This window comes from Podarcis gaigeae, assembly GCF_964106915.1.
Source record: "Podarcis gaigeae genome assembly, chromosome: 4".
Classification (NCBI taxonomy): Eukaryota; Metazoa; Chordata; class Lepidosauria; order Squamata; family Lacertidae; genus Podarcis; species Podarcis gaigeae.
The window spans coordinates 25106737-25124878 of NC_139677.1; the positions used below are offsets into that span (position 1 = coordinate 25106737).

The 18142-nt window shown below is 44.7% G+C and overlaps 2 protein-coding genes across 8 annotated transcripts in view; one reads left to right on the forward strand and one right to left on the reverse strand.

Moving 5' to 3' along the window:
* Window positions 1–3365, reverse strand: part of NALCN (sodium leak channel, non-selective) — a 198226-nt gene extending 194861 nt beyond the window's left edge. For 5 of the 7 annotated variants that reach the window (XR_014563381.1, XM_083735186.1, XM_083735190.1 and 2 more), the window contains exon 1: window positions 2969–3361. The gene's annotated coding sequence lies outside the window, so the exon portion shown is untranslated. Of the gene's footprint in view, window positions 1–2968 lie in introns of all 7 variants that reach the window. The other 2 variants (XM_083735185.1, XM_083735187.1) reach the window with 2 other exon arrangements.
* An 8057-nt stretch (window positions 3366–11422) lies between these two features.
* Window positions 11423–18142, forward strand: part of ITGBL1 (integrin subunit beta like 1) — a 136252-nt gene continuing 129532 nt past the window's right edge. Inside the window, exons 1-2 of the mRNA XM_083735321.1 lie at window positions 11423–11696; window positions 14884–15095. Coding sequence (XP_083591447.1) covers window positions 11596–11696; window positions 14884–15095 — 313 coding nt within the window. The 5' untranslated portion in view covers window positions 11423–11595. The remainder of the gene's footprint in view (window positions 11697–14883; window positions 15096–18142) is intronic.

The window sequence follows — 18142 nt, forward strand, 5'->3', positions numbered from 1 at the left end:
CTACCCCTAATCAGCAACCATGGTTGTTGTTTTTTTGAATAAGAATATTTTATAACTGAACAATTCTGAAGATAGCAATATAAGGTAATGAGCAAATAAAAGCTAATTATACCAAAAGGGCATGTGCTGCCTTTGGGTCCTTCTGCAAATCTCATTTTAACCCAGCGAGAATACTGCTGAGGAGTGGAGGACCATATGGCAACGTAACTCAATTCTCTCTACCAGAAAACCTGAAATAAGCACATACACAGTTACGTGGCTTGGTTTTCTGACTCTGCATAGTTTGAATGTAGCATATAAAGGTTGAAGTGCAAAGGGAAGAGGCAGTCCTTATAAGGAAGTTTTTAATATTTAAAGTTTTATTGCGTTTTTATATTTTGCTGGAAGCCGCCCAGAGTGGCTGGGGAAAGGAATCAGATGGGTGGCATATAAATATAATAATAATAATAATAATAATAATAATAATAATAATAATAATGGTATTGTGATTCTTTTTTTAAAAAAAAATAAAGAAACCCATGTATTATAATTTAGCCACCCTGCTGAAATGCACTCCACTCAGTCAATGAACACTAAAAATAGTATAGCAGAACTAAGCAGTACTGTATTGTGAAAGGACAGACCATAGGGGCATATGTAAACACTTTGGACTAGGTCTCCACAGAGAGAGCACAGTAAAGCTAACTGCAGTGTAGTGATTAGAATCATAGAATCATATCATTGTAGAGTCAGAAGGGACCTCAAGGGTAATCTAGTCCAACCCCTTGAATTTGCAGGAATCTAAAATAAAACATCCATGACAGATAGCCATCAAACCTATGCTTAAAAGACTCCAAAGAAGGAGAGAGTCCGCCACCTCTTGTGGGAGTCTGTTCCACTGACAAACAGCACTTACTGTCAGAAAGTTATTCCTGATGTTCTTTTAACTTGAATCCATTGGTTCAGATCCTAGCCTCAGAAGCAGAAGGAAACAAGCTTTCTCCATCTTCCATGTGTCAGCCCTTTTGATATTTGAAGATAGCTATCAAATCTCCTCTTTACCAAGCTAAAGGTACCCAATTGCATCAACAATTCCTCATAAGGATAGTTGCTGCTGACGCATAAGAACATAGTGATGAATATGCATATGAACAGGGCCTACTTGAGTGTCAGACAAGGCTAGGGGAACCCTAGGTGTAAAAAACATTCCCTTTCTCTAGCGAACCATGGGAACTTCAGTTCTGCGGGAAGGTCTAGGAATCTCTGCTCTCAGCATTCTTCCTAAACCACAAATTTCCAGGTGTTTTTTAGTTTTTGGTTTTTTTTTGAAAAAGCTCTGACACTAAAACTGGTATGAAATTAATATTAATTTGAAGTTGGACATATGTACTTACAGGGTGTTTTTAAACAAAAGGCTTAACACCATGTCTGAAATGCAAACGCACCACCCGTTGACTAGAATATACATTTGGAACTGGGTTTTCCTGATCCCGCCCTCCCCACCTGGGTTAATATTGAACTTCGTGTAAAAATAATAGGGGAGAAGCTCATAGGTATTTCAGCCTTGCATGAAAATGCTCTTTGGGCACAGATTCTCCTCATGCTTAACTCAAGGAAATTTGGAATTTTTAACTGGGGCTGGAGAATGGATACTGGGGATACTTCGTTCAAGAGCTTTAGGTCCCTATGGCTTCTGGGGCTCCCTAACAAGGGTGGCATCTGGGGATGTACGGTAACCTACAGAGCTTTTTTTAAAAATGGGGGGCAGCCTATTCGAGGTATTACCTTGGCATATCAGCCTTTAACCTTTGACTTGTGTTACCGTCTCAGTATTTAACCTGTTTACCCATGTTAGTTTAACTAACCCCGTCCCCCCAATATTTAGAAAACCTAACTTTCATTTTATTTTTTGCAATTTTATTTCCCCTCAAAAGATTATATACAGTGGTACCTCAGGTTAAGTACTTAATTTGTTCCTGAGGTCTGTTCTTAACCTGAAACGGTTCTTAACCTGAAGCACCACTTTAGCTAATGGGGCCTCCTGCAGCCGCCGCGCCGCTGGAGCCCGATTTCTGTTCTTATCCTGAAGCAAAGTTCTTAACCTGAAGCACTATTTCTGGCTTAGTGGAGTGTGTAACCTGAAGCATATGTAACCTGAAGCGTATGTAACCCGAGGTACCACTGTACTTGCGCACACCTACTTAATTTTTTTTTTTTTTAATGGTCACATAATTGAGCTGGGGGCTGAGAATCAATGTGTTGAGTGCCTCATATCATTTATGGGGGGCCTAGCTTCTTATTGAGTTAGAATACCGCATGGACCCAACAACGGTTTGTAGTTTTACATGCTTGCCCCCCAGAGCGGTCAACTGCTTCCCCCAGATCTTTGGCTGACATCACCAATGATGCCAAAGGGAGAAGGCCATCTTAGAAGACTGTTGCAGAGGCAAGAAGGCCCAGGAAAGCCTGTGGATCTCCCTACAGAAACAGACCAGGCCTATCTTTTGGGAGGAGGGCACCTGTGCAAAAAAAAAGGGGGGGCCAGTGGGCTCTTTCTTCCCCAACACCCTTTCCTATGCTGTCAATGTGGCTTTGCAAGCCTTCCCTCCCACCCCCTTTGAAGGGCAAAGGTTTCCAGCCAGTTCTGGGCTCCTTTTCCTCTGAGGGCGACAAAGGCCTCCCCAGCCCTCCCCTCCTCACCGGAAGGTGGAGAGCAGCTGCCTCCTTCCCGCGCCCAGGTGAAGCCCTGACCGAAAACAAGCCCAGGAGGCCTCCTCCTCCTCCTCCTCCGGTGCAGCTGCGCCAGCCTTGCCTTCTCCTGCTTTCCCCGCACCCGCCAAGAACTGCAAAGCCCGTCAGCAGGAAAGGAGCAGCCGCCGCCGCCACACGGTATAATTATTATCGGTAGCATTATTGATAAAAAGGGGGAGGGGGAAGAAGCAGCATCATACCATACAGAGAAGCAACCCGACCGCCGCTGGCAACCTACCGCCTGCCTCTCCCTTCATGGCGTGATTGGAGCGGGATGCTCTGGCCACCCTCCCCCCCGAGCTGATTTTGGTGATGGTTCTCGGGGGTTTGGAGTTGTCCGCCCCGCGTCGCCGGTGCGCAGAGAGGGCGTGACCCGGGAGGGGTCGGGGATGGTGGGGAGGAGGAGGAGGAGGAGGAAGAATAGGCGGTGGTGGCGCCCGGCAGCGAGGAGATAAGGGCGAAACGGTGCGAGCAGGTTCCTTCTTGCTGGCTGGCGCTGCAGCCTTGCAGTCGCCCAGCAACAGCTGTTCCCCGCGAGCATCCGCCGGCGCAGCCGGAGAGGAGGGCGACACGCGCGCACGGCGCCTCCTGCTACGAGCGGGGAGAGGGCCGGCGCCAGGTGGGCTGGGAGGCATCGGTAGCATGCCTTTCGCTGGGGGTGGGGGTGGGTGTCCCGAATTCCCTTCGCCTTCCCCTCCCGTTGAGACCAATCCTCCTCCGCCTCCTCGCTGCGTCACGCGCCCTCACCCCACCGCGCTTTGGATGGCGCGCAGTGGCCCCAGATCCTCCTTTCCGCCAGAGAAAGAAGGTGCAGCACCACGCGAGGAGGAGGAATTGTAGAGTTGGAAAGGACCACGAGGGGCACTTAGTCCAACCCAGTGTGGGACTCGAACCCACGACCATGGATGTTAGGGACGGCAGGGCACCCACCTGTCCTGTTGCAGAACCAGTGGTGCCAACTTGAATAAAATAATGGGGGTCCCAGGTCAGCCTCACCCTGCATAATAAAGCACATGATTTTGGGACATGCACACCATTTGAATGGCAATGCCGCTAGGAGTTGGCTCTTATGTCCAGAACCAAGCAATGGGTCAATTTGCAGAAGCCATGCCTGCCTCCGTCGGGTTGCCAGTTGTGTTGCCAGAATGCGCCACAACATCCAAGTGACCTTAGCGAGCATTTCAATTAAAATATTCTGATTATTTCTACCGTTTTTATTGATTTACTTGATTGGGGAGGAGAGCTACCCTCCTATCGCCCTGGCTATGCCCATTCCCATGATGCTGAAGTCTCATGCTCTACCGACTGAACTTTGTCGGGAGGAAGAAACGGAACAGGTGCCGCTTACACTGGCTTTGCCCTCTCTTGGTGGCCCAACGTGTGGCTGGAGCCCGGTGGAAGTGGTTGGGTGGAAAGTCTGGAGGCCAAAAGGGGGTCAGGCAGAGCCAACCCATTTTAGTTTGGTTCTCTGGTCAGAGGAAACTGATCAGAACACTAGGTCGATTGTAAGTGAGAAAGCAGATGGCAAGGTGCTGCAGGAAGATGGAGGTTCTTAGAATCACAGAATTGTAGAGATGGAAGAGACCTCTGGGGTCACCTACTCCAGCCCCCTACAATGCAGGAATCATAGCTGTCAATGTTTTCCTTTTTTTAAAGGGAAATTCCCTTATTCCGAATAGGATTCCTCGCAAGAAAAGAGAAAAGTTGACAGCTATGGCAGGACTCTTTTGCCCAACGTGGGGCTCAATCCAAACCCACAACCCTGAGATTAAGAGTCTGACGCTCTACCAACTGAGCTATATCAGCACATAATGGGGCAGAATTTTCTACTGTTCTGTTTCCCTGGATGACCTTGGTTTTTCATATTATGAGAAAGTGTGTGTGGGGTGGGGTGGAGTGGGGGTGGAACCTCTCTGTTATGTACTGAGTTGAATAGGATCCAAAAGGCAGCAGTCTGATTGGTCCTAGAACAATAGGATTCAGAATGCAGCAGTCTGATTGGTCCTAGAACAATAGGATTTAGAATGCAGCATTCTGATTGGTCGTAGAACAATAGGATCCAGAATGCACAGCCCACAGGAGCCACCCAATCCAGCTCTAGATGGAAGGGAATCCACAACCTGATTGGCCTACAGGAAAATCCTGGAATTAGCCAATCACATGGGGCCCATTGTGTAAATAATGGATATAAGGCAGACATTCTGGGGGAACTTCCGTTCCTCCTCACCACTATGAGCTGAATAAAGAGCATGAAATCCACTCTCAATTCCGGGTATATTTCACTCTCCAATTTGTCACCATGCATAATTTTATGTAGCCCCCCCACTTGCCTCTTCACCCTCTAAACAAATGCCCCAATATCATAAACAACTGTAGTATGTAGCTAGTGGAATCAAGCCTTCAGCAAGGCGTAATATTGTGTAGTGGAGGGGAGAATTAGAATATGTGTCCCTGTTCTCACCTGCAAAAATCTGGGAGGTACATAAAGGTCATTTCATGCATGGCATTTCACTAACGTGGGTTTCATTGATTCTGAAGCCGGCCTTTCACTGTGGTCATAGAACATTCTTAGTTTATACAGTTGCATAAACCACAAAACAACCATACTGTATACAAGTCATTAGTGTAGTGGATGTGTTAAAAAAATGTCCCTTGTGTTCAACAGAACCTGATTTAGATGGTGAAAATATACAAAGGCTTGTGTCAATTTTAGACACTTCTCTATTTTTGCCACATAGACACATGCTAGCAATGAGTTCTGGAAGCATGTTTGCACACAGCAAATTAGTTCTTTTTCACAGGGGATCATTATGGCATGTTTTTTGTCACACAGGTACACATGGCATGTTCACATAGCAAAACAGAACATTTTCACATAAACACCCTGACAGCATACATGGGGTGTACATTCTTTATTAACTGCACCCATGTGTGCAGACACATGGTATGTAGGGTTTCTGTCGCTTCAGTATTTGAGTAGAAGAAAGAATCTTTTGTAAACCTACAAAAAGCAGTATTCATGCAAGGAAAGTAAGCAACATGCAGACCTAAATGTTCTCAGTAATAGTCATTTAAAAGGACATTCTTGCCTAAACTGAATTAAGCTTATTCCATTTTAGCTCTACAGACTGGATGAATAGGCACTAAAATGGGAAATGTGATTCAGCATAGGTAAATATAAAGTTATACACATGTGTGTGTGGTAATTTCCCATATGCATGTTCTTCAGTGATCACTTGTAGCCAAATAAGATTGTCTTCCGTGAATATGCTCTTAACTGTGTGTCCCTAAGTGACTGTGGAGGCCAGTTCTGGATCCACATGTCCTTCCACAGTGGGACATAGGTTTCCAGGTGGGAGTTGATCATGGCCAGGATTTGCCAAATATGCCTTCTTCTTAGCTTGTTTCTCCCTTTCGTCCTAAGTTCATGGTTCTGCAAAGTCCATAACGCCTTTGGTAGAGGCTATTCAGTGGCTTAGTTATGCTGGCCACATGACCCGGAAGCTGTACACCAGCTCCCTTGGCTAATAAAGCGAGATGAGCGTTGCAACCCCAGGGTTGGTCACGACTGGACTTAATGGTCAGGGGTCCATTTACCTTTACCTTAACCTTTATTCTCCAATTGGAGTGCTCACAGGCCAGTGTTTCCCAGTTGTCAGAGTTTATACATTTATGGGGTTCCGAAACTGAGTCGTACCTTGGGGTCAAGGTGGGCAGCTCAGTGAAGATGTCAACTCAGCTGTGAGAAAGACAAAATCAATGTTAAGAATAACTAGGAAAGGGATTAAAAATAAAGAGCCCATTATAAGAATTCTGTTATACAAATCCATGGTGGGACCCCCATGGTGGTCTCAGCACTCCCAGTCATCAGTCTAGCTGCCTCGTTCTGGATTAATTGTAGTTTCCGGGTCACCTTCAAAGTAGCCCCACGTAGAGCACATTGCAGTAGTACAAGCGAGAGTTAACTAGACCACTTAGAATACTCTGAGCAGTTATAGTAACCTCACCAGGACATAGCAGAGCTGGAAAAAAGTTCAGAAAATGGCGACCAAAACAAACAAAGGGCTGGGGAAACTCCACTCTTGGAAAAGGGCATACACCACATTGGGTGAGAGGTGTAGACAAACTCATGGAGGAGAAAGCCATGATGTTTATGTACCACCTTCAGTGTTGGAAGCAATAAGTCTCTGAATATCCACTTTGCAGCTTCGCTATGTTTTTTACTATGTTGGAAGCCTCCCAGAGTGGCTGGGACAACCCAGTCAGATGAGTGGGGTATAAATGTTGTTGTTGTGTTTGGTTGGCCATAGTGAGATGCTGGACAAGATTAATCTCTTGCCTGATGGCAGCAGGGCTTGCCTTTCCTTGGCTGTTAGATATTGTGCTCCTAACCAGTTTACCGATTAGGCTGAAGTTTGAAGGTCTTAGGAAGACCATGACATTAAGTAACCTATTAATGCCTCCAAAAATATTGGCAGAAAAAAGATATTTACTGACAAGCAGCTGGATACATTTTTTTCTTGCAGTGCAGTTCATCCGTCTCCATTATATTTTATTCCTAGGAATATGTTGCTACTAGGCAGAATTATGCTGTGGGCAAGACCATCTCCTTATGAGAACTGACAGCTGGATAGTGAGACTCAACAGCAAAATCTTAATTCTATACCAGTCAATGCGAGTTTGTGCAAGGCCACAGCTGAAGTGACACTGGCTTCAAGGAGGAGGAATAATAATAGTCATAGTGATGAAAAGTGTTAATTTACACAATATTACATCAGCTAACATAATTCATAATCGCAAAGAGGAATATTTGCACTTAACAAGAGCTGTATTTATTTTGAGAGATATATATATATATATCCCCCTTACACTGGGAACTCAGTGACCATTACAATTCAAAGCAGGTGACGATATGTATTCATTTGCATCTGGTCTTGCTTTGGGATCAAAGTGCACAAGCATCTGTCATTTACATCAGTGGGATTGAAGAGTGTTTCGCTTTGACTGGATCATGCCCTAGATCTGTGGGGCTCAATCCAAACCCACAACCCTGAGATTAAGAGTCTGACGCTCTACCAACTGAGCTATATCAGCACATAATGGGGCAGAATTTTCTACTGTTCTGTTTCCCTGGATGACCTTGGTTTTTCATATTATGAGAAAGTGTGTGTGGGGTGGAGTGGGGGTGGAACCTCTCTGTTATGTACTGAGTTGAATAGGATCCAAAAGGCAGCAGTCTGATTGGTCCTAGAACAATAGGATTCAGAATGCAGCAGTCTGATTGGTCCTAGAACAATAGGATTCAGAATGCAGCAGTCTGATTGGTCCTAGAACAATGCAGCAATATGATTGGTCTGCAGGAGCCACTCCAGATGGAAGTGAATCACAACCTGATTGGCCTACAGGATAATTCCAGAATTAGCCAATCATGTGCAGCCCATTGTGTAAATAATGTATATAAAGCTGATACTTTGAGAGGACTTCCATTCCTCCTCACCACTATGAGCTGAATAAAGAGTATGAAATCCACTCTCGACTCTGAGTATATTTCAAACCCTTCATAAGATAGGAACATAGGAAGCTGTCTTATACTGAGTCAGACCATTGATCCATTCTAGAGATCAGTCTTGTCTCCTCTGACTGGCCGTGGTTCTCCAGAGTTTCAATCAAGGAATATTTCCAATCTCCACCTGGACATCCTAGAAATTGAACCTGGGACCTGCATGCATAGCAGATGCTCTACGGCTGAGCTGCAGTCGTTCCCCAAAGATATGAGTGCAATAAACTTTTTATAATAATAATAATTATCATTGTTTATTTATACCCCACCCATCTGGCTGGGTTTCCCCAGCCACTCTGGGTGGCTCCCAACAGAATATTTAAAACACAGTAAAACATCAAACAGGGGGATGCAGGTGGCGCTGTGGGTTAAAGCCTCAGCGCCTAGGACTTGCCGATCGAAAGGTCGGCGGTTCGAATCCCTGCGGCGGGGTGCGCTCCCGCTGCTCGGTCCCAGCCCCTGCCAACCTAGCAGTTCGAAAGCACCTCCGGGTGCAAGTAGATAAATAGGGACCGCTTACCAGCGGGAAGGTAAACGGCGTTTCCGTGTGCGGCTCTGGCTCGCCAGAGCAGCGATGTCACGCTGGCCACGTGACCCGGAAGTGTCTCCGGACAGCGCTGGCCCCTGGCCTCTTAAGTGAGATGGGCGCACAACCCCAGAGTCTGTCAAGACTGGCCCGTACGGGCAGGGGTACCTTTACCTTTACCTTTTTAAAACATCAAACATTAAAAACTTCCTTAAACAGGGCTGCCTTCAGATATGATAGTTGTTTATTTCCTTGACATCTGATGGGAGGGTGTTCCACAAGGTGGGTGCTGCCACAAAGAAGGCCCTTTTCTTGGTTCCCTGTAACCTCACTTCTTGCAGTGAGGGAACTGCTAGAAGGCCCTCAGAGCTGGACATCAGTTTTCGGGCTGAACAATGGGGGTGGAGCCATTGTGTGGAAGAAAATGATGTTGCATGTACCCCTCTTTGTTTTTGCTGTTTCGGGACGTGGGTGGTGCTGTGGGTTAAACCACAGAGCCTAGGACGTGCCGATCAGAAGGTTGGCGGTTCGAATCCCCGTGACAGGATGAGCTCCCGTTGTTCAGTCCCAGCTCCTGCCAACCTAGCAGTTCGAAAGCATGTCCAAGTGCAAGTAGATAAATAGGTACCGCTCCAGCGAGAAGGTAAACGGCGTTTCCGTGCGCTGCTTTGGTTCACCAGAAGTGGCTTTGTCATGCTGGCCACATGACCCGGAAGCTGTACGCCGGCTCCCTCGGCCAGTAAAGCAAGATGAGTGCCGCAGCCCCAGAGTCGGTCACGACTGGACCTAATGGTCAGGGGTCCCTTTACCCTTTACCTCTTTGTTTTTGCTGTTTGGGGAGACTTGTAAATAATCCCTTACCTCACTCTCTCCTAACACCAAAACTTGTTGACATGCAATGAAGCCAAATGTTCAGGAAAAGATAAAGTACTTCTTCCTGCAGTACCAGTTTCTGGAAACCACTAGAGGGGAGAGTGCTCTAGTGCTTGAATTTTGCTTGTGAGTTTTCCATAGGCATCTGGTTGGCCACTGCAAGAACAGGATGCTGAACTACATGGGCTACCGGCCTGATCCTGCAAGCTCTTCTCATGTTCTTATTAACAAGAGTTCTAAAATGGCCATTGGTAGTGATCAGCATTTTTTAAACAACAACAATAATCCTGGTTATAAAGGCTGTCCCTCTGAGTTCACCAAGTTTGCTATCCAGCATATAGTTATTTTTAAACATACTGAAAGTGTTACATCTCTCTGAGGAACAGATCCAAGACTAACATCTGTAATGTTTTCTCACCCGCCATATAATATTAGTAATGGACAGCTGTTGTTTAATGACTGGTACATTTTTAAAAGACTGCTTAATACTTCTAGGCAATGCAGTTTTGGTGTCGCATTAATAGATTTTGATTATCTAATGCTGGCATCTGAGGCTGCAAAGTCCAAACTGAGCTAGGCTTTATTCAGATACCATTACAAAGTATGATTAATGAGGAACTTTAATAATGTTTTGGTGTGGTGTCTAAATTGGCAGGCCATAGTTTGTGATCAAACATTAAAAACAAAACTTTGAAGTAGGTTTGCAAACCATTGTTTATGTTAACCATAGTGTTGTTGTAAACCTTCAATAAATGATGGTTTCAATGTGATATCTGACTTGACAGGCCAAAGTTGAAGCTATTTTTCTGTCTGGAGAGACTGCTGCCCTGTGGAAATTTAATTGAACTAATGAAAATTAATAGTGAGAGGATGGATAATTAGAGCAGATAGGCAACTCTAAAGCATGGTTTGCCTGCTCAAATGATAGTTTGGCAAGTCCTGTATTTGGCATATGATCTGGTTTGCTTCTCAGCTCTGACATGCTGTTGGCCTTGCCTGATCTGACAGTGACTTCAGTGTTTCACAGTCATTCCCACACCAGCAAATGCACAATCTGGATCACATTCCGCTTCAAATTTGTTTTGTTTTGTTTTACAGCTCAACCCCTTCCTTGGAAAAAATGTAAAACATGAATGCAACAAACACACGTTTGCAAATCAGCACACCATACGTAGAAACATCACTGCCTACAGTTCCCAGTCAAGTGGGTTTGTTGCTGCATAATGTGAAAAAACCTACTGAACTCCCTTAACCTTGAGTGGATGGATGAATGTTTTGACAGTGGAGTTGCTGTCAGTTTGATGACCTTGACAGTCTCCCTGCTCTGCTTATAACATAGTTTTTGCACACTAATAAGGAAGGGGGGAAGGGAACAGACCTGTTTCTTTCTAGCCAGCCTGAAGAATTTAAAGCATTCACCTGAACTCTAACATTACACTCTTGGATACAGTCGGAAAATAATGTGAGCGCTTTCTGCCAAGCCCGACAAACACACACTTCTCCCCAGTTACTTTTGGTGTGATTATCTCAAAAACTTCCATTAATCAAAGCTCACTCAAGCTTACTTTTTCCCCAAATACTTAGGGTGCCTCTCTTTCGAGAACAAGACCGTTTGCTCAAAACTGTGAACAGGATACTTTATTATGTCAAAATAAACCATCTGGCCGTACAACTGTTTCTAATTACTTCCCTGCCTAGACTGTAAACTTTGGGGTTTGGCACTGGCCTTTCCTTCCAGAATGCTGCCCAAATCCAGCTTCCAGGCAGCTAATCAAAGGCACTTGGTGGAGCACAGGAGGAAGGAGCCAGTTCTGGCCAGCTCAGAACTCTGCAAACCTTCTGGGTCTGTCTGTATTTCGGACTCCGCTGGAGAACTCTTCATTTACCGCTTCCCTGGGATCTAAGCATGCATACTCAGGGGCTTCTCAGCTTGGTGTCGTTTCTATTCATGTCTTCACTCTTCGTCCTGCTGCCTGTTATTTCGCAAAGTTTCTCCTTGTCCCTGCGGTAAGCTAGGATTTTAAGCTCTGTTGTTGTTGTTTTTCCAGCAATTAGCTTTTAGGGGCCAGGCAACAAGTTGCAAGGAAGAAGCCTTAAAGAGGTATTTCTCTCCCTCCCCCTCCCTTTCCCCCCCCCTCCAACCTGCCACTCGACTCTTTGTAAAATTTGAGCAAAAGATCGACAGCATATCTGAGTGCAGAAGCAGAGATGTAGCTGTAATTTGCGTTTTGACATCCACATTTGAACTTCAGAAGATACATAAGATATCCCAGATCAGATGGGTTAGGCAAAAATGTGTTGTCTCTTTTGAGCATTACCCTGATGAGCACACGTTAGAGCTTCCTGCAATTTACTGACTTTGTTTTTTCTGGGCTTCATATATTTGCTGGTCAAACTCTGTTAATTTGTAGCACCCCAGTGTCACCTCTATTCATGATCTTGGTAAAAACAGCTTTGCGGGAATCTAGATCTAGCATCCTGGACTAATTTTGGTCGTATCCTAGGAAAACTAATAAGGAGGGGGAAAGGCACAATGGCTGTAAATTCCCACAGTGGCTATAAATTCAGATTAAGATGCATAGCAATAGGGGTATAAAGTCTTGCAAATTCCATTGCCTGGGATTTGCATCTTGTCAGCTTGTATTTGAGCCCTGCTGCATTCCACTTTGGACTTCATTCGAGATAGCTCAGTTGGTAGAGCATGAGACTCTTAATCTCAGGGTTGTGGGTTCAAGCCTTACCTTGGGCAAAGGATTCCTGCATCGCAGGGGGTTGGACTAGATGACCCTTGGGGTCCCTTCCAACTCTACAATTCTATGCTTTGCCATAATAAATAAAATATTTAACTCCAGACTTCTTTAAAAAATAATCATCCATTTGGATGCTCTTCTCTCCTTCTTGAGTAAATAAAATACTGTTGAGCTATTGCTTTAAAATGGAACAAGTACAGTGGTACCTTGGGTTAAGAACTTAATTCGTTCTGGAGGTCTGTTCTTAACCTGAAACTGTTTTTAACCTGAGGTACCACTTTAGCTAATGGGGCCACTTTAGCTAATTGCTGCCGCCGTGCGATTTCTGTTCTCATCCTGAAGCAAAGTTCTTAACCCGAGGTACTACTTTCGGGTTAGCGGAGTCTGTAACCTGAAGCATCTATAACCCGAGGTACCACTGTAAAGATTAGGTATTAATTGCAAAGTGTTGGTCATTCTATGCAATTTGATATCCGGAGGTTTAAAAGGAAACTAACAAGGAAAGAAATGTGTGCCATGTTACATTACTGAAACAGTTTTATGCCTTTATGTAAACTGTCTGCAATGTGTCTTTAACATTTTTCCAAATGAACAAAGTAAATACTAACATTCTGATGGGGCATATATATGGGTTATGTCACCCGTTGGGTAGAATCCCAGCAGCAATAATTTTTGGGCATTCTGATTGGGAAGGTTGGCAAATAGGGGGAGGGAATGGATGAATTAAAATAATAAGCTCCCCAATCTGATTCAGTACCTTTTTCTGGAAAAAATAAACCATCTTCCCATACCGAACATTAATTTACTGTCAAAAATAGAGATGACACAGGACACCTTGCTGGGCAACCTGCACGAAAGTATTTGCTAAGTTCTCAGGTTTACTTCTGTATTCAGTTATATAGACCACATTCCTATGAGTCAGTGCAAGTACTAGCCTTTCCAACTCTTGTTTGCATCTTCACAGCACCCCCAAGAGGAAAGGTACTGTTATTCCTATTTGTGGTTGGAGTGGGAAAACAGAGTAATTCAAGTGTAAGTTGTGTGTGGCTGATAGTGATTTGCCCAAGGGACAGTTCACGCTGCCCAACCCTTCTTGCACACAAATGCCGAAGGAAAGAATAGGGGCATGAACAAAGCTACTATCATAGGAAGGCAGCACCCATTTCCTTGTTGTTGCTGTATTCCAGGATTACAGAGACAGCAGCTGACTCCCCACCCAAATATCTTGATTCACACTAGCTTTTCTTCATGTAGCTGGTGTTACCTTTGCATAGAGGGCTTGGGGAGTGTGAACCTGCCTGGCAACTATAAAATAAGATTGTGGATGAATCCCCACTCGGTTACGATGCTCGCTGTGGGTAATCTTGGGACAGTCTCAGTTTATGCTTCCTTAGAGGATTGTTGGGATGCAGCTGGCGCTGTGGGTTAAACCACAGAGCCTAGGACTTGCCGATCAGAAGGTCTATGGTTTGAATCCCCGCAACGGGGTGAGCTCCCGTTGCTCGGTCCCTGCTCCTGCCAACCTAGCAGTTCGAAAGCACGTCAAAGTGCAAGTAGATAAATAGGTACCACTCTGGCAGGAAGGTAAACGGTGTTTCCATGCGCTGCTCTGGTTCGCCAGAAGCAGCTTAGTCATGTTGGCCACATGACCCGGAAGCTGTACGCCGGCTCCCTCAGCCAATAAAGCGAGATGAGCGCCGCAACCCCAGGGTCGGCCACGACTGGACCTAATGGTCAGGGGTCCCTTTACCTTTAGAGGATTTATCTTTAGAAGATTGTTACATGGTCAAATTAAGGATAACCTTTCCCAAGTGCCTAGAGCAAGGCCAGCATGCACATGCAAGAAATAAATTATATCTAACAAAGTGTTTCTCTTCTTCATTCGAAATGCAGAAACAAAGTTGTTCCTGAATGCAAGCATTGCTGAAATAGCACTGGGTTCTGTTTCAAGAAAAAGTGCACATCTACCATACTGGTGTGAATTTTTGAGCCACAAGTCAATGTTAGTGTACGGCTTAACAGATTTTAATATCTAGCTATTTAGTCCCATTATTATTTAGAACCCAAAATAAATGTTTTCTTAAAACCCAGAAATTGGTCCCCCCCCCAAGTTTAATTCCAAAATACCATATTTTTTGCTCTATAAGACTCACTTTTCCCCTCCTAAAAAGTAAGGGGAAATGTGTGTGAATCTTATGGAGCGAATGCAGGCTGCGCAACTATCCCAGAAGCCAGAACAGCAAGAGGGATTGCTGCTTTTGCTTTTGTTTTCCTCCTCCAAAAACTAGGTGCGTCTTATGGTCTGGTGCGTCTTATAGAGCGAAAAATACGGTAATCTGTGGGCTGATTGCCGAATGAGCACAACCCAGCAGCACAAGTTTCTACATCATTTGTGTGATTTTTTGTTTGTTTTTACAACTGGTTGTCTTCTTAATTCCTTGCAGGAATGGTTGGGGAAGGAACTCGCCTTGCCGACTGTCCCTGACCGAGTCAGAGCGCAGGTGTCGAATCCCTGGTGGAAAAATTTGCAGTGGCAGAGGCCAGTGTGACTGTGGGGTCTGCATCTGCCAAGTGACTGAGCCAGGCAAATACTATGGGCCCCTCTGCGAATGTCATGAGTGGGTGTGTGAAACCTACGATGGAGAAACTTGTGCAGGTAAGCAAGTCCCAGCAGCTCACAGAGGTTCACAGTAGACTTCAAATGTGGTCATGGCATCTCTGTAGCCATCTGAACTGTTGGTGGGTGCTGGCAAATGATGGGGCTAGAAGCCTTTACTATTGGGTTCCTGTATGAGTAGAGAGTTGTGGGAATCTTGGAGGTTCTCCATGTAGGTGGGTAAAGGAAGAAAAACTGAGCTGGTTGTCGCCACTCGGCAACTGTGGCAATTGTGACAATAATGACTTTGAGCATGGTTATATGGTTAGCACAGTCAATGATTGAACTTTGGTTGACCCACTATGTTTAGGGTTAAGGTAATAAAGACTGGTTGATTAGAAGAGTCCTGGTTCTTATGAGTTTCTAAATAGCTAGAGACCATGTGAGACTCCTTCAGTCCATATCTAGCTGGTGAATTAGTGTGGTGTAGTGGTTAGAGCAACCTTCTTCAACCTGGTGTTCCCCTTTTGTTTTTGGCTGCAACTCCCATCATCTGTGGCCATTGGTCATACTGGTTGAGGCTGATTGGATTTGTAGACCAAAAATATGAAAGGCACCAAGTTGTGGAAGGCTGGTTTAGAGTGAGACACTTGCACTGGTAAGACCCATGTTCAAATCCCGACTCCACCATGAATTTCACTGGATGAGAAAGGTGTTCTGAGTTTAAGGGATGGTTGGAGAACCATGTAGATAATATTGAATTCCTTGGAGGGAGGTGGAATATAAATGCAAAAAATGAATAGCTTTTTGTTGGAGACTGATGTTTATTTATAGGCCATGAAGAAAAACTTCACTTGCTGATTTCTGCACCTTCACAAGCATGAGAAGATGGTAGGCTTTTTTCTTCTGGTCAATTGGCACTTTTTTTGTAAGCTGGCAGCATAAGATCAAGCAGATTGGTGGAGTGCAAGTAGGACCAAGAATGAAGGAGACTTTTCCTGTTGGAAGGTGCCTTTTGTATAAGGGGTTCCCCCCCAAAAAAAGACTTACCATAGGCTGCCCCTTGTTAGAAAGCACACCTTAATACACCTGATACCAGGGGTGGGGGAACTTTTCAGCTTCATGAGCTAGATCCTTATAAGGATCTATCACATAAGCCAAATTTGACAGGTGGGCAGGGCCACCCACCCTGTCAATCAATTGATGTCACAAATGACATTAGGGGGGTTGGTACTTTGAAGTCCCAAAGTTGGGACTTCAAAACTGGTAAGGTAAAGGTAAAGGGACCCCTGACCATTAGGTCCAGTCATGGCCGACTCTGGGGTTGCAGTGCTCATCTCGCTTTACTGGCCGAGGGAGCTGGCATACAGCTTCCTGGTCATGTGGCCAGCATGACTAAACCACTTCTTGGCGAACCAGAGCAGCGCATGGAAACGCTGTTTACCTTCCCAGCAAGTATTTATCTACTTGCACTTTGACATGCTTTCAAACTGCTAAGTTAGCAGGAGCAGGGACCGAGCAACGGGAGCTCACCCCGTTGCGGGGATTCGAACCGCTGACCTTCTGATCGGCAAGTCCTAGGCTCAGTGGTTTAACCCACAGTGCCACCCGCGTCCCGTTCAAAACTGGTAGCAGGCAGCAAAGCACTGCTAAAGGGATGTTTCCCCTCCCTTCCTTTTGAAACTGAGCAGGTTCAGTGTGTGCAAGACAGCTCTTCGCAGACAACTTTCTCATGCATCTCAGCCAATCAAGATCACCCTTCTGCTTGAAACAGGGTGCTGTCCATGCCCAAAGCTAACATCACCAGCCAAATTGGACACCCTGGCAGGCCTAAAAATAGCCAGTGAGCTGGAAGTTTCCCCTCCCTCCATAGTCTATCCCACAGCTTGAGGAGTTTCTCAGCTTTATTACATGGACACTTCCCTTCAGCGCAGCTCTAGCAAAAAACCAAAGAGATGAGCTTTGGATTTTATTTTCCAAAAATCAGTAGAAAGAGATTGTAACAAAATCTTGTGAAATATCCTTAGAACACAAAGGGGTAGCTCTAACAACTATGCAGCCTTTTGTGGCAGCTTCCCTTTTAAGGCAAGGAAACCAAATGCCCAAGTATAAAGGAGATGCTTGTTTGGGGTATGGGGAGGGGAGAAGAAAAGGGAAGGCACAAAATCACACACATAGGCTTGAAATCAAAAAGTCAATCTAGCTTAGCTAGTTACATGGGTTTCATAAGATGTGCAAAAGAGAGGTTCTGAGAGAGAGCAAAGATATATATAGTTTTATTTGTTTTGTTTTTTTTTTAATAAAATTTTTATTAGGGGTTTTTACAGAATAGAGTACAAAGACAATAAACAACCTTGCTTTTATCTCAACAGAGTTTCATAACTTCTTTGGACTTCCTCACATCTCCCGCTGCCATTTTCATCATCATAAATTTTTTTTCCATGCAATTTATCATCTAGTTTGCAAATTTTATAACCGCTTATTTAAATATAGTCCTCTGCAAATTTATTTCTCTTAATCTCACTTTACATCCCATTCCAATCCGATTTTGTGGTGGCCAATTATTTATGATCAAACATCCTACTTAACTTTCCACCAAATCACAATATTTTTGTAAATAAGTCTTAAATTTCCTCCAATCTTCTTCAACCCTCTCTTCTCCCAGATCTCGAATTCTGCCAGTCATCTCAGCCAGTTGCATATAGTCCATCAGCTGCATCTGCCATTCTTCCAGCGTGGGTAGATCTTGAGTTTTCCACTTCTTAGCGATAAGTATCCTTGCTGCTGCTGTTGCGTACAAAAAGAATGTTCGATCCTTCTTTGGCACCATCTGGCCGACAATGCCCAAGAGGAAGGCCTCTGGTTTCTTAAGGAAGGTATACTTAAATACCTTTTTCAGCTCATTATATATCATTTCCCAGAAGACCTTCACCCTGGGACAAGTCCACCAGAGGTGAAAGAATGTTCCTTCATTTTCCTTACATTTCCAACATTTATTGTCTGGCACATGGCATATTTTGGCAAGTTTAACTGGGGTCATGTACCACCTATATATCATTTTCATTACATTTTCCTTCAGAGCATTACATGCCGTGAAGTTCATCCCC